Here is a 16205-nt window from a genome sequence, read left to right on the forward strand (position 1 = left end):
CAGCGGCCATGGCTCACGGGCCCAGCCGCTCCGCGGCACGTGGGATCCTCCCAGACCGGGGCGCGAACCCGGTTCCCCTGCATCGGCAGGCGGACGCGCAACCACTGCGCCACCACGGAAGCCCGACTTTATCTCTTTGTGCCTCCGTTTTCTCATCTGTAAGTTGGCATCACATTAGCACCCATTCCAAAGGTCTCTGTGAGAATTTAAATGAGTTAATATAGGAGAAGTGCTTGGTGATTGGAAGGTAAGTGCTCAAGAATTATGGGTCTTAAACCTACATTTGCAGTATGCCTGCAATGGGCTATGCAGGCCCGTTTCCTAAACCCTGCACCTGCCATTGGTGGGCGGCGATGAAGGGAAGGAATGAGCAAGTAACCCCCCAGCCGTCACTAAAACAACCCCGCAAATCGAGATACTTCTACACCAAGAAACCCTAGCCATGCCCACCCCTCTCCCCACGGCCCGGTCAAGACCCCTCCCTGAGTGCCCTGGATAGACAGCTTCCTCTTCCGGCTGTCCTCGCTGACCATCTGACCCAGATCACACTCAGCACTCAGACTGTCCCACCCCACATTTTGGAGAGGGAGTGTGTGGGCAGAAAGAGCCTGGGCTGACCTGGGTTCCAGTCCTGGCTCTACCACCTGACGGCTTAGATGTGTGACCATAAGTCTGGATCTCAGTCTTCCCAGCTGCACAATGGGCATAACCTTGCTTCCTCTCAGGGTGGCTGCGAGGACTGCAGGAAATCGCGTGGGGGGCATTTCCAGGGCTCGATGGAGATTGCAAGGATGTCTGCTCCCCCGGCCGTGGGGAGGGGACTGGGTGCCCACCAACAGCAACAAGGCTAACGGAGGGAGAGAGTAGATGTGGAGAGGGACCACATGCGTATTTCCAAAGTTAATTTTTAATTACACAAATAACACACAAACATAGCCTCCTCTAAACATACAGATAAGGCTAAAAAGCCCCCTTGCCCCACGCCCCCCACCCCCGGCTCCTGCCCCACACAAACATAGCCTCCTCTAAACATACAGATAAGGCTAAAAAGCCCCCTTGCCCCACGCCCCCAACCTCAGGCTCCTGCCCCCTCCCCCGAGGTAGCCACCCCATCAGTCTTCCAGGCCCCCCCCATGAACACTTTGACATTCACATTTGTGTCCCCATAACGGAGAGTATTTTTCGTCTCATTTTTACGTGCACATATCATTCCAAGCACATGTGCCTGCTGCCCTCTTTTTTCACTCAGCAGCCCGTGCCTCATTTTCCAACCTGGTGCTGGTACACAGCAAATTCTGAAAGCCATTAATTCTGCCGCCAGCTCTCCTTCCAGCTGCCAGCCAGGCGTCTCTGAAGCTTGGCATCCCCGCCTTCCATCTGGATATGTCAAGGCTGCAGAGCGCTCAGGGGCCCGGGATTAGCCTTAACGGGATGGGTTTGGCAGCCTAAGCAGAAACGGTTGCCAGGCCAGCGCTGCCTTGCAAGTGCCTTTCTAAACAGCCCACACCGTCCTCCATCCCGTCCCACCCCGTCCACACGACCAGCTTTATGAACACCCACTGTGCGCCGTGACGACACCTCCCTCTGCTCCAGAGAGCGTCATTGGCTGGAACGTGGTCCCGAATGTGGCACGTGCTATTCTGGGGGGACAAATGGCGTGCCCCGGGGCTCCAGAGGAAGGAGGCAGCAGTGCTACCAGAAGCTGGCATCACTCGATTCTCCTCTCGAGAACTTGGGCCAGTCCCAGGCACCTTTGAGCCTCGGTTTCTTATAAAGCAGGGCTCTTAACATCTCCCCACAGGTTCTCAAGAGTTTAAGTCAAAGTGCAAAAGGTACTTTGAGTGTGAGATTGTGATCACTGTAGTGAGATGTGGAAATTGGGGTGGAGGCACCAGCCCTCTCTCACCCTCCCCGCCTCCCCTGCCACCTCCCCATCATCCCTGTTTCAAAGACCTGCGCTGAGGGATGCAGCGAGCTGTAGCAGGGGTGGCGTGGGCCTTGGAGGCTAGTGTTCACTTGTTCATCCGTGATTTATTCAAGAATCAGAGGACACCTGTGTGTGCCAGGACCAGCCCGGTGAGGACAGAATCGGGTCCACATCTCGGCCTAGCCACACCTGAGCTGTGTGATCTTGGGCTGGTTGCTCACCCTTCCTGAGCCCCAGTTGGCTCACCTATCACATGAAAGTAATGAAATCTCACTCACAGATGCTCCGTGAGGGGTCAAGGGGGAACCCGTGCGACTCTCGCAGGTGCTTGTTCTCATTATCCTTTGGAGACCCGAGATCACTGAGCATGTGTCACTCTCCATTCATTATCTCATCAAACCTTCAAAAGCATCCTGCATGGGACAGATGGGGAAACTGAGGTTTAGAGAGGTGGTGTGACCCGCTGAAGGCCGTGTGGCCAGTGAGTGGAGGGGGCAAGAGGTAAACCCAGGCCTGCCTGATGCCAATGCTCTGCGTTCCAACTATGCATCGGGGGCTGTTCCAGGCCCTGGGGATGTGCGCTGAACAGCAAGACCCCTGCTCTTGTGGAAACTGTATTTCTTACTATTCTAACACAGTCCGCACAAGCTCACAAATCACTCACCCTGTCTCCAGCCCTGCCGGGAAATGTAGGGCCGATTCATTTTGTTTGAACCAGGCTGTGCCACGTATTAGCTCTGTGACAAGGGATTTAACCTTCTGGGCCTCAGTCTTCTGCTCTGGAAAATGGGGAGAATAATAGCAGTTCCCCGCTAGAGTCACTGTGAAGGTCAAGTCAGGGAGCGGGGAGGGGCGGGGGGGGGTGCGGTCAGTGAACTCACCGCCTGGGGTTCCTCTCTCCCCACAGGCGACGTTTTCATCCTGGTGTTCAGTCTGGATAATCGGGAATCCTTCGACGAGGTCAAGCGCCTCCAGAAGCAGATCCTGGAGGTCAAGTCCTGCCTGAAGAACAAGACCAAGGAAGTGGCAGAGCTGCCCATGGTCATCTGCGGCAACAAGAACGACCACGGCGAGCTGTGCCGCCAGGTGCCCGCCACCGAGGCCGAGCTGCTGGTGTCGGGCGACGGGAACTGCGCCTACTTCGAGGTGTCGGCCAAGAAGAACACGAACGTGGATGAGATGTTCTACGTGCTCTTCAGCATGGCCAAGCTGCCGCACGAGATGAGCCCCGCCCTGCACCGCAAGATCTCCGTGCAGTACGGGGACGCCTTCCACCCCAGGCCCTTCTGCATGCGCCGAGTCAAGGACATGGACGCCTACGGCATGGTCTCGCCCTTTGCCCGCCGCCCCAGCGTCAACAGTGACCTCAAATACATCAAGGCCAAGGTCCTCCGGGAGGGCCAGGCCCGCGAGCGGGACAAATGCACCATCCAGTGAGCAGGAGGGACGCTGGGGTGGGGCTTGGGCGGTGCCTTACGGTGGGGGGGCAGGCGTGGCCCGGGGTGCCCACTGCCCGCATCCCCCGCCCATGAGACCCCAACAGCAGTCGCGTTCTAAGACCTTTGGCGCCAGACTGGAGGACCCCAGCCTCCAGCCTCTGTGCAGTCTCCTGCCTTCAACCACTTCCCTCATATTCCTCCTTTCCGCCACTCCCTCTTGGTTTCAGCTTCTCCATGGGTTGGGAGGGCATTCCCTGCAGGACAAGAGGCAAGGTTGGGTGACATCTGAACTTATGCCAGGACCCAAGTCAGAGCTTGCTTGAGGGGCCAGAGGGCCCAGGACCCCTGCATCCGATGGAGACTCCTGGCACATCCCAGATGAAAATGGTACCCAGAGCCAGCTGGGAGAGGGCTCTGCTGTCCTGGTGGAAGACCCAGCTTGGTTTAGGAGGCAGCTGGGAGTCTCCTCCCACCCCATCCCGAAACGCTTACCCTCTGGCTCAGCTGGTTCTATCCCCTGCCCCCCAACTTGGCCCTCAGCTGCCCCCGACATTGAGCCAGGGGTGTCTGTGTGTTCGAAGGAGGCGTGGCTACGTCGCCTGGCCCCTGTCCATCTCTTGGACCGCCTTCCTCAGCCTCTTCTCCCAGGTTCCCCTCGTCTGCTGGTTGTGCTTTGTTGTTGCAGCTGTTAAGTCGTGTTCCCAGTAGGAATGGAAGTCGCTGTACTGTAAAAGCCTAGTGACCCCTCATTGGCAAGGCCCCCCCCACTTCAGATCCACTGCCTCCACTGGGGACACCTTCGTCCCCCATTCCAGATGGGGTTTCTGTGGCCTGTCTGTAGCTGGACGCTGCCCTCTACCGAGCTTCACACTCACACAGGCAGGGCAGGCCCCGCGGGGGCAGCTTCTCCTCTTGCCTCCATTTCCCAGAGCTGGTGGCTGAGACTCAGAGGGCGAAGTGACATCCCCCAGCTCCGCCTCCTGGCTAGTTCTGGACGCAGCTCCACCTGGAACCAGGCTGTCCTCTACTGTGCTGGTTCCTCAAGCATTTATTTTTATTTATTTATTTATTTATTTATTTATTTGCGGTACGCGGGCCTCTCACTGTTGTGGCCTCTCCCGTTGCGGAGCACAGGCTCCGGACGCGCAGGCCCAGAGGCCATGGCCCACGGGCCCAGCCGCTCCGCGGCATGTGGGATCTTCCCGGACCGGGGCACGAACCCGCGTCCCCTGCATCGACAGGCAGATTCTCAACCACTGCGCCACCAGGGAAGCCCCTAAAGCATTTATTGAGCGCCTGCTGGGTGCTGGGTCCACCGTGTGCTGGTAAACAAAGAGGGTGAGCAATGCACTTTACGCCCCCAAGGCCAAGCCTCCCCTGCTCTGGCCTCTTTCCCATCCCCCGCCTGGCCGCTGCCCACCCCTGCTGCCCTACTGCCTCTGTACACGCAGCTGTTGGCAGGCGTGGAAGAGCAGCTGGGAGCCAGAGCTGAGAGGAAGGTAGGAAGAGCTCCCAGTGGGCCTTTTCCTGGTGCCTGTGATTGGGTTGTGCTGGGTACCAGGCATGGTGGGATTTGAACCCATGGACCAAAGGCTCTTGTCATCAGCTCTGAAAAAATACATTTTATATTTTAAACCTCCTTGAAATTATTGAAGTTCAGGGCCACAAGGAACCTTAGTGAACATCTAGTGAATCTGAGGCCCAGAGAGGGTAAGTAACTTGCTCCAGGTCACACAGCAAGCCTATGAGTGGCAGAAACAGGGTTAGGTCTGGCATTCAGCACGCACCATGGTGTGCCCCTCTCCTGATGCTGCCTCAGCCCCTGGGGCCTTCAGGGATTTGAGGTGTTGTCTCCCTGACCCTGTCCCTAAATCTGCCTTTGAGGGCTCCTGTAGATTCTGTGTACATTGTGCCCACGTATATACATGTACATACACATGAACACACAGACATAAACGTGCCCTGGCCTCAGCTCTGCACCCCCCCACCCCACCCTGGCCCCTGCTGCTCAAGGCAGCCACTCTGACCCTGCTTCTGTGCCCACACCTGGCCCCAGCTTGAACCCTCTAAGCAGACTGGGTACCTTGGCCAGGACAGGTGTGTGGCCTGGTCTCACTCAGTCACACCCCTGCTTCCCCCTATCTCTGTGTACACTCTCAATTAAAGTGGGTTTGTTTCTAAGCCGTGTCCTTGACCATGTGTATTTTCTGTATTTCCAAGAAGAGGTGTGGCTCTTCCTCCAACCAAAGCTGGCCTTTCCCTCCCCAAATTGCACCTGCCTGGTGCCCTTGCCCTGCGTGTCAGCACTGAGTCAGCCTTCAAGGTTAAGTACGTGGAGGGCTGGGGGGGGCGGAATAAAACCCCAAAATAAGGGGGAATAAAACTCCTGGCCCTCCTGGGCCCTCTGAGGGGTGTATGCTGAGTTGTTCATGTCCCTCTGGAGGAGTGGCCAGGTCAGACGGGAGAGGCCTCCCCGTGGACCATTAGCCCTTTGGGGTCGCCATATGACCAAATTCTGGGTGGCTTCCAGAACCACCCAGAGAACATTTGGCAATATCTAGAAACAGTTTTGATTGTCAAAACTGGGGAGGGGGGCGGCATGCTATTAGCACCTGGTGGGTAGAGACCAGGGACAGTGCTGAACACCTCACCATAAAGTGTTACCCGCCCTGAATGTCAGCAATGGGCAGCCTCCTCGCTTGGACGGTCAACCCCTGAGATCAGGACACGGCCCATGTCTATGTAGGGTGGATACAACATACAACTTTCTGGATGGTAGACACTGGACAAGCACAGTGTGCGCTTGTGTGAAATGAGACAGGACACGGGAGGGGCAGGCGGAGGTGGGGGGAGAAGGTCTTGTCCCCATGCAACCCCGAACGTGGCGCCTCGGACCGAGGATCTCCCTCGGCGGAGGGAAGGGAAGGGAACCAGCCACACTCCTGCTGCGTGACCGACACCCCTCCTCTCGCTGCATCGTTGTATCTTCCAGCCGCATAAGAAACATGCTCCTCGTATTCACCCCTTCTTGTGGTGGGGAATGAAGCTCAGAGATCTCAATATCTTGTCCAAGAAGGCACAGCTGGTGAAGGGGCAGGTCGGGGACTTGAAACCAGAGGCCGTCTGAGCTCCGTGTGAGTGAGGAAAGGATTTTGCATCTGGGAGATGGAGACAGGCCTGTGCTTTTGATCAGTCAGCAAATACCACTGAGCAGGGAGGTTCAGAGAGAAGGCGGACAAGGTCTCTGCCTGCCAAGGGCTCACGATCCAGAGGGAGAGACCCCTGTGCGGGCATTCACAAAGCAAGGAGCCCGGCTATGGTGGAGGAAAACCAGGTGAGCCTGGAAGAGCTCCCGACCTCTGCCTACCTGGGAGCCCAGCTTCCCTCCCATCCTTTGCCCGTGGCAGCCAGAGAAGGTCAAAGTGGGAGACAAGTCACCCTGATGCTCTCCCAGTCCTGGTTTCTGTAAATGTGAGATGTGGAGGTGAACATTCCCTTCTGCATTGCAGATCAGAACTGCACCCTAAGTAGGGCTAAACGGAGAGGTAGCTGGGCGCACCTTCCGTGCAAGCCTTCCACGGTGCATGGGAGCCGGGGCACCTCTGCCATGCCCTCCCTCCACGTGGGGCTGTGAGCAAGTCCTGTCTTCTCCCAGGCTTCAGTTTCTTCATCTCTAAGTGGGAGGTGGGGAGGAGGACAGCTGGACCAGACAGCACACGAACAGCCCCTTACAGCCCTATGTTCTCTGCGAAAAGGAATTAATATTCCTACTACATAACCCACAACATTCTGATCGTTACTAAACAGAACACGTTTGCTCCAGCCCCGGCCCCAGCCCCACTCCATGCATCCCAGAGATTCGCCATGGAATGGGGTTAACAAGCAGAAAGCTGGGGCAGAGGAGGAAGACGCCCCTGGCAAATAGCCCTGGCATGGAGGTTGGAATAAGATTGCAGGAAAAGTCCCCTCATGGGGAGACCATTCAGAGATAAGCCCAGGACAGCCAGCTTAATTCCCAGCCTAGGAAGGGAGCGTTGGGAATCTGATTTCAGAGAATTCTGAGCTATGAACTCTAAGTACTAGTTCTGTTCCGCCTCCCTGAATCTGTCACTTATTCCAAAGAAAAACTTCGGCCTGCATCCAGGCTTGGTGGGGGCTGATGGGAGGCCAGTTGGGGCTCTGCTGGGCTCGGCCTGTTCCTGCAGCCTCTTGTTGCATCCTCGAGGCAAAGCTATGAGGAGGGATTATGAATCCCCGTATGAGGGAACTGAGGCTCAGAGAGGTAAAGGCACATGCCCCAGATTGTACAGCTGGTAAGTGGCAGAGCTGGGCTAGAATTCACCTCTGATTGCAAAGCATGTTTTCTCCCCAGAGCTTTCATAACTGAGCCAGCTAGGAGCTGCTCTCTGGAGGGAGAAGCCAGCAGTTTGGGGTGTGATGTCTGAACATAGTTCAGAGAACTTGGGCAAGTATCATTCACAGGGAGTGAGATGCCCTGCCACTCACAGCCAAGGGCGCAGCCACTGTAGCCAGAGGAGAACTTGACTTCTCTCTCATGGAGAAGCCCAAGGTGAGTGTGCTAGGCCAGAGTATGGCTCTGCTCTACCTGATCATTCAGGCAGCCAGGTCTCAGGCTCCTCTATCTCTAGGACCGTGTCACATCTGCAAGGTCAAAGCCACTGCCACATTCAGGTTCAGCCAGAAAGTGAAGGGAAGGGAGTGCAGACACTGCACATCTGCTGTATTCAGGGCCCTGGACACATCCCTTCCACTCACTTTCCACTGGCAAGACTCAGTCATGTGACCAAACCTACCTATGAGAAGGGCTAGGAAACACAGTTCCTTGCTAGGTGGCCCCATACCCAATGGTGACTCGTGGAAGAAGAGGAGGAGTGACAGGCTGGCCAGCTAACTGTCCCCATGAAGCCACCCTCAAGCAGCAGGTCTGGACCTCAGGACTCACATTCAATCCGACTTCCAACAAGCTCCACTCAGTAGACGTTATCAGAAAGCAGCTCTGACCTCCCACTGTTTCTTTCAAGTGGCTCTGGGTTTTGCTTTCCCCATCCCTCCATGAGAACTGGGACTGTCCCATGACTTTTCTCATCTATACCAGAGGCACTTCGGATGGCAATACTGCCTCAGTTAAAAATCTCTGGCCATGTGAGGGCTGACGTTTCTGTCTTCATCCAAAGGAAAGACCTTCCCCCAGCTGAGTTCTGCTGTGCACAAAAAGCTAGAATTTGGGGAAGAGAAGGGTGGGCATGTTCTCCTCCTTTTTCACTCTCCATCTTCCCTTTTAGCTAATTCCAGTTTCTCTCTCCTCCGTTCTTGGGAGGTGGGTCAGGGAGGAGGCGGGGGGAGAGGAGGCCAGTAGGACAGGGACGTTCCCTCTTGCGGGGCACCGTGGGATTGTGGTAAGACTGTGTCACGCTCAGAGCTTGGGAGATGTTTAATGATGGTACTAAAATCTCAGGGGTAATTTTGTAGATTTTTCAGAAACCATCCTGCCGTCACTGGGAATCTTTCACCTGTGGGTGTCCTGATGCAGTTCTGTGCATCTCTGTTTGGAGTGCCAGCTTAGTCCTTCTGCAGCCCCTAGGAATGTTCCGGCATCTGTGGATTCCCTGTGCTGAGGCCTCTTGTCCTTCCAGGATGCTCTCTTGGACAGGGCTGAAGACATCCCCACACCAGCGTTCTCTCATGGTTATCCCACATCTGCTCCACATGAAACTCAGATCACTTGCCTCAGTTAACTTGAGTATAAGTTGATCTGAGTTCAGTAAGTGTCTTTAGCATCTAACCCAGATGGTCTATCACCCGCTAGATTTACCAGGCAAGGACAGTGGTCCACAGAGCCCTCGGCTACAGGGACATGCATCAAGCACTTGAGGCTTGAGAAGAGGGCAGACGCTCTCACAAGAACACCACAGGGCTCTCCAAAAATTCTCTTTCCCAAGAAATCTTCTTACTACTGACTCATATCTTTGACGTAGGTGAGAAGTATAAGCATCAAGTAGCTGGTTCTTGGCCACCAACGTTGAAAATGTTGCCTTTGGTTTGGCATCTTGCTTTAGAATCTGAGGTCAATATTGCTGGGTCTCAACCAAAAGGAAGGGGAGAGGGGCCAGGGTCAACCACCAGGTAAAAGGGGGCAGGGGAATGACACTCAGGGAGGGGCTCCAATCTCATCCAGGAAACAGAACACTGAACAGAAAATTGAGTCAGAGCCCAGTGCAAGGACTGAGCCAGCCCAGGTATCCTGGGCACACACCTTAATGTGTGTCTCAACAAGAGAGGCAGAGCATTTTAATAGTTAATAACATAGACTCTGGTCTGAGACTTTCACATCCAAATCTCAGCTCTGCTATTTTCAAGTTGAGTGTCCTTAAGCAAATTAACTTTGTATTGGTCAGCTTTCACTGTAGTAATGCTGTGTAACAAACTACCCCCAAATTCAGTGGTTCACAACAAACATTTCTTCTTATGCTCACCGGACTCCAGGTCAATTGCAGTCTGAGTGGTTTAGGCTGGACATTGCTGGTCTTGACTTCAATACTGATCCTGTTTTAATTTAAAATTTTGATATTTTGTTCATTGTGACGTCTTATTCCATTTAGGCTGCTATAAAAAAAAGTACCATAAACTGGGTCTTAACAACGTGCCCATATTACATCATAAATTGGCTTATAAACAAATTACATATTGATAACAGAAACTGGCTTATAAACAGCAAACATATATTTTTTCACAGTTCTGGAGGCTACAAAGTCCAGGATGAAGGCACCAGCAGCTTCAGTGTCTGATGAAGGTCTGCTTACTTTTACATAGATGGCCATCTTTTCACTGTGTCATCACATAGCAGAAGGAGCAAGGGAACTCTCTAGGGTCTCTTCTGTAAGAGCACTAATCCCATTCATAGGGGCTCCACCCTCATGACCTAACTAACTCCCCAAAACCCCACCTCCAAATACCGGCACATTGGAGGTTAGGTTTTTTTTTTTTAATATATCAGTGTTAACTTCCTGTTTTTTAAATTAATTTATTTATTTGTTTTTATTTTTGGCTGCGTTGGGTCTTCGTTGCTGCGTGCGGGCTTTCTCTAGTTGCGGCGAGCGGGGGCTACTCTTCGTTGCGGTGCCCCGGCTTCTCATGGCGGTGGCTTCTCTTGTTGCACAGCACGGGCTCTAGGTACGCAGGCTTCAGTAGTTATGGCTCACAGGCTCTAGAACACAGGCTCAGTAGTTGTGGCACACGGGTAGTTGCTCCGCGGCATGTGGGATCTTCCCGGACCAGGTCTTGAACCCGTGTCCCCTGCATTGGCAGGCGGATTCTTAACCACTGCACCACCAGGGAAGCCCTGGAGTTTGGGTTTTAACATATGAATTTGGGGGCTGGGGGGGACACAGACATTCAGTCTACAGCAGTGGATTTTTTGCATTACTTTTTATTTTTTAAAATATTACATTAAATATTAGTTAGCTTGAGCCCTGAGTTATTATTGGCATCTCCTTAAATTTTTGCACCCGAGACAACTGCCACCCTCACCTCACCCTGGCTCCAGGCTACCAGGTAGGTTCTGGTCTGTTCCACACGTTTGTTCGAGGACCACCCCGCCCAGGCTGAAGAGCCCGCAGCTACCCAGGGTATGCACTTCTATGATGAATCATTGGAATACAAAAGGATGGAATCATGAGATGTCTCCTGAGACCTCGGCCCGGAACGGACACACTCTCACTTCTCCCATACTTCATTGGCCAAAGCAAGTCATACAGCCAGCCCACAACCCATGGGGTGGGGAAATACTCTGTCCACTCCAGGGGGTCACATGGCAAAGGGCTTGCATACATGTTCGAACACAGGGAAGGCGTGAAGGACTGCGAACATGACAAGCCACCACACCTATCCTCTCTGAGACTCGCTGCAGGCCCACCTGGGGTCGGCGTGCTCCCTGCCCTACAGCATCAGCTCTGGCTGTGCGCCTTCTATGAACCAACCTTGGACACATCACTCCTCTGCACCTCTGTTCCTTCATCCCTGAGTCTCAGGGAGGGCCACACAAAAAGGTTAATATATCAGTGTTAACTTCCTGTTTTTTAAATTAATTTATTTATTTGTTTTTATTTTTGGCTGCGTTGGGTCTTCGTTGCTGCGTGCGGGCTTTCTCTAGTTGCGGCGAGCGGGGGCTACTCTTCGTTGCGGTGCCCCGGCTTCTCATGGCGGTGGCTTCTCTTGTTGCACAGCACGGGCTCTAGGTACGCAGGCTTCAGTAGTTATGGCTCACAGGCTCTAGAACACAGGCTCAGTAGTTGTGGCACACGGGTAGTTGCTCCGCGGCATGTGGGATCTTCCCGGACCAGGTCTTGAACCCGTGTCCCCTGCATTGGCAGGCGGATTCTTAACCACTGCACCACCAGGGAAGCCCTGGAGTTTGGGTTTTAACATATGAATTTGGGGGCTGGGGGGGACACAGACATTCAGTCTACAGCAGTGGATTTTTTGCATTACTTTTTATTTTTTAAAATATTACATTAAATATTAGTTAGCTTGAGCCCTGAGTTATTATTGGCATCTCCTTAAATTTTTGCACCCGAGACAACTGCCACCCTCACCTCACCCTGGCTCCAGGCTACCAGGTAGGTTCTGGTCTGTTCCACACGTTTGTTCGAGGACCACCCCGCCCAGGCTGAAGAGCCCGCAGCTACCCAGGGTATGCACTTCTATGATGAATCATTGGAATACAAAAGGATGGAATCATGAGATGTCTCCTGAGACCTCGGCCCGGAACGGACACACTCTCACTTCTCCCATACTTCATTGGCCAAAGCAAGTCATACAGCCAGCCCACAACCCATGGGGTGGGGAAATACTCTGTCCACTCCAGGGGGTCACATGGCAAAGGGCTTGCATACATGTTCGAACACAGGGAAGGCGTGAAGGACTGCGAACATGACAAGCCACCACACCTATCCTCTCTGAGACTCGCTGCAGGCCCACCTGGGGTCGGCGTGCTCCCTGCCCTACAGCATCAGCTCTGGCTGTGCGCCTTCTATGAACCAACCTTGGACACATCACTCCTCTGCACCTCTGTTCCTTCATCCCTGAGTCTCAGGGAGGGCCACACAAAAAGGTATACATGAAAGCACTTGGCAATTTGCAAAAGGGGTGCAAACATCAATCATTTGACGTGTTCACTGTAGGATTTTAAGACATGGCCCCTAAATTCTTAGACATACCTCTCTCCAAGAGGTAGGGTCTATGTCCCCTCCTCTTCATCTGGATGAGCTTCTGACTCTTCCACCAATGGCGTATGCTGTAGTCATGCTCTGTGGCTTCTAAGGCCAGCTCAGAAAAGGCCATGCGGCTCTGCCTGGTTTTCTTGGAACCTTCTCTTGCTCTCAGGATGCTCCCTTTCAGAACCCAGCTGCTGTGCAGTGAGAAGCCCGATCCACGTGGAGAGGCTATGTGGGGACGTTCTGGACACAGTTCCAGCTGAGCCCAGCCCGAAGGCCAGACGTGTGCAGACGGGAGCCTTAAGGTGGCTCCTGCCCCAGCCACCCCATTCTTCCGGACATAACGGAGCAGAGAGAAGCCATTCCCACCATGGTCTGTCCAAATTCCTGATCACAGGATCTGACAGCAGAAGTAAGTAGTTGTGATTTTATGCCACTAAAGTTGGAGGGGTTTGTTAGCAGCAATACATATTTAAAACATTCACCTAACCCCTCTTCACTGTCCGGGTCTCAGGGCACAGAAATGAATCAGACGTGGTCCTTGCTCTACAGAGAATGAGCAAACAGCTCATAGCAGCGATTGCAATGTAGTCTGTCATGTGCTACGTTAGGGGCTGTGGATGCCCCATCCCTGCCTGGGTGAGGTTCTGGACTGGCCTCTCTGGGGGAGATGATGCTGGAGTTGAATCTAATGGATTAATAAAAGCTAACCAGGAGGATGAGGGAGTGTGCAAGGGACTAGAGCTCGATGCGGCTGGGGCACAGAGGGCAAAACCCACTGTTCCTTTTTTTAAAAGGATATTTATTTATTTATTTGGGGGCACCAGGTCTTCATTGTGGCATGCAGGATCTTTAGTTGCAGCATGCGGGATCTAGTTCCCTGACCAGGGATCGAAACCGGGCCCCCTGCATTGGAAGCATGGAGCCTTAACCACTGGACCACCAGGAAAGTCCCAGACCCACTGTTCCTTGAAACACCCTAAATGCCTGCCAGGCTGCCCCAGGATCTTTGCACTTGCAGTTGTCTCCGCATGGAATGTGCTTCCTCTACAATCCCCACTGGCTCACTTGGTCCCTTCATTCATTACTCTGCTCAGAGAAGCTTCTCCTGACTTCTTGCCCTAAGATCCCCTCCTAATCCATCACTGTTCGCCCTCTTTTTCTGCTTCATCTTTCCTGATAACACTGATCATCGCTTGACTCTTTATAATGCGTATGTTGATTGTACGTCTCTTCCACTAGAGTGGGAACTACACAAGACTAATGCACAGGTCCTCCCAGAGTAACACAGTGCCTGGCACACAGTAGGTCTTCAATAAATATATCAGGAGCCAATGGAGGAATGAAGAGAGAGGCCTGATCAGCTACACATTTGGAAGCCCACTCTGGCTTCAGGGAATGTGTTGGAGGGGTGTGAGAGGGGATGGTGAAGAGAGGGTGGATTCGAGGTGGTAGAACTGAAGACGTGGGCTCCCAAGCCAGCTGTGGGGTGTTGCGTTGGGTGGAGAGCTGAAGGCGGGCCTCAGGATTGGCATTTGGGCAGCTGGATGGTAAGTGGTGCCAGTTTCCAAAGTGGAGACGCCATCAGGACAGGGTGCAGGTTGGAAGGCCATGAGCTTGGGCACAGGACGGATAGGATGGGTTGAGTTTGAGTCGTGTGGAGTTTGAGGCACCCGTGGGAACTTCAAGTGCAAGGGACCAGCAGGAACCTGGAGGGGAGGGTCTGAATCTTAGGAGAGGAGTCCGGCCTTGAGTGGTGGACCTGAGGGTCATGCCAGCCTTGGGAGAGTGTGGACTAGACAGACCAGGCAGTAAAAAGAGGACCCAGAGGAACACCAGGGTTTAGGAAAAGACAGAGAGTGGAGGAAGGCAGAGGAGAGAGGAGAGGTAGGTGGAAAACCAGAGTGTGGGCCTTGGCAGCCGGGGACCAGGAAGGTTCGAAAAGGGATAGATGGGCGCCAGTGTCAAAGCTGCCACGAAGGGGCTGAAGGGCACCACAAGACACTGGAAGAAGCCCAACTAAAGGACAGACGGCGTGTGAATGGAGGGGGTGGCGAGCCAATAGCGAGGGTACCTTTTTCTCTTTCTTTTAAATTTTTTAATCAGCATGGCTGGAAAATGGAAGAGAAACTAGAAGGAGACAAGGGGTTCCAGAGGGACCATCGTTAGTATTATTACCGTTTTTGAAGATGGAGAGGCTGGAACTTGTTGAAATGCTCTTGAGAAAGATCCAGAAGAGAAGGAGGATGACAGCACAGAAGAGGAGGAAGGGTTGATCGCTGGAGAGGGGTCTCTGGAGACATGGGGAGGGCGGGGATCCAGGACACAGGTGGAGGCAGAGGCTTCAATCGCGAGACCGAGGAGGAGAGGGCGGGGAGGAGAGCCGAGCCCGCGATGGCTGGATGGCGTGAGCTGCCTGAAAGCCTTTTCTTGCCTTCCAGAACAATCGGCATCCTGATGGGCTACCTGATGGGGCTGGAGGCTGGTCCCCAAGAGAGAACACTCTCAGCTCTCTAACGTTTTTATAAGAAATTAAACCTCAAGAAGAAAAGCCCGAATCAATTTTGTCCAAAATGAGTAAGAAGCAGAGAGGATGGCTGCAGTCCAGGAGCGTGGGGCGAGGATTTCACAGAGACAACTAAAATGAAAAAGCCCATTTGACAACGAATATTCACTCCACAAACACGGAACTCTCTGTGTCCCCACACCAGCCCTAGGAACTGGGGGCAGATGAATAAGGCTCTCAGGGAATCTTGTGGGGTGGGAAGGACACACAGGGAAGGGGGTGTACTGCAATTCAGGGAAGTAATTGCTGATGACAGAAGGAAAGGTTTCTCAAAGGAGGTAACAATTATAGCTGCCTCTTAAGGATTTATAGAATTTTACAGGGAAGAACTTCCTGGAGGTGGAGAATCATATTATTCTACTTAATATAAGTGTAATTATATTTAATATCAAAGTTCTTAGCTCAGCACCTGCCATATCATCAGCCCTCGATATAGATAAGTCATTAAAATATTATTACTAATAATTTTCATGCATTTATAAGTTTGACTCCACCCAACTCCCTCCCCGAATTTTTTTTTTTTTTTGATGCTTATAATTACTGTGGGCCCTTGACATTCACAAGAAATAAGACAAGAGATCTTTAAGAATCCCACACTGGGAAATACTGTCTCCAGCATAAACTGTCCTTCTAAAAAGGAGCAAAGTGTCGTTGGAATGTGAAACCGCTGTCTTGGACGTTTAGTGTAAAGTCAGGACTGGAGCCATTTCTGCAGTTATTACCGTGCGTTCCATAGCTCATCAGCCTGCCTTGAGTCCTCGTGCAGTTGAGCTGTTCCTGGAGTCGGCTCAGCGGCTCCCTGGAGCTGGGTGGGGAATCACTTCTCCTGGTTTCCACTGAGAGCATCCTATTGTGGGTTCACTTGGAGCCGCAGATCTAAGCCAGGGCTGAGCTCCCCTCTCCTCTCTTTAATCCACTCCCTGCTTCCATTTTTTTCAGACTAAAAGCCAATCATGTTTCAGACGTCTTCATCCTTCTTTCCATGATTAGCACTAGCAATTGGAATTCTTTTGAGACCATTTTCCTGAAAGGAACAGTGT

General features: G+C 53.0%; 1 protein-coding gene across 1 annotated transcript in view; it reads left to right on the forward strand.

The window, feature by feature from the left end:
* Positions 1–3368, forward strand: part of RASD2 (RASD family member 2) — a 9533-nt gene extending 6165 nt beyond the window's left edge. Inside the window, exon 3 of the mRNA XM_007101899.4 lies at positions 2835–3368. Within this exon, the coding sequence (XP_007101961.1) occupies positions 2835–3364 (530 nt within the window). The 3' untranslated portion in view covers positions 3365–3368. The remainder of the gene's footprint in view (positions 1–2834) is intronic.
* The last annotated feature ends 12837 nt before the right edge of the window (positions 3369–16205 follow it).

The sequence above is a fragment of the Physeter macrocephalus genome, chromosome 6 (genome assembly GCF_002837175.3).
Source record: "Physeter macrocephalus isolate SW-GA chromosome 6, ASM283717v5, whole genome shotgun sequence".
NCBI classification, from domain to species: domain Eukaryota; kingdom Metazoa; phylum Chordata; class Mammalia; order Artiodactyla; family Physeteridae; genus Physeter; species Physeter macrocephalus.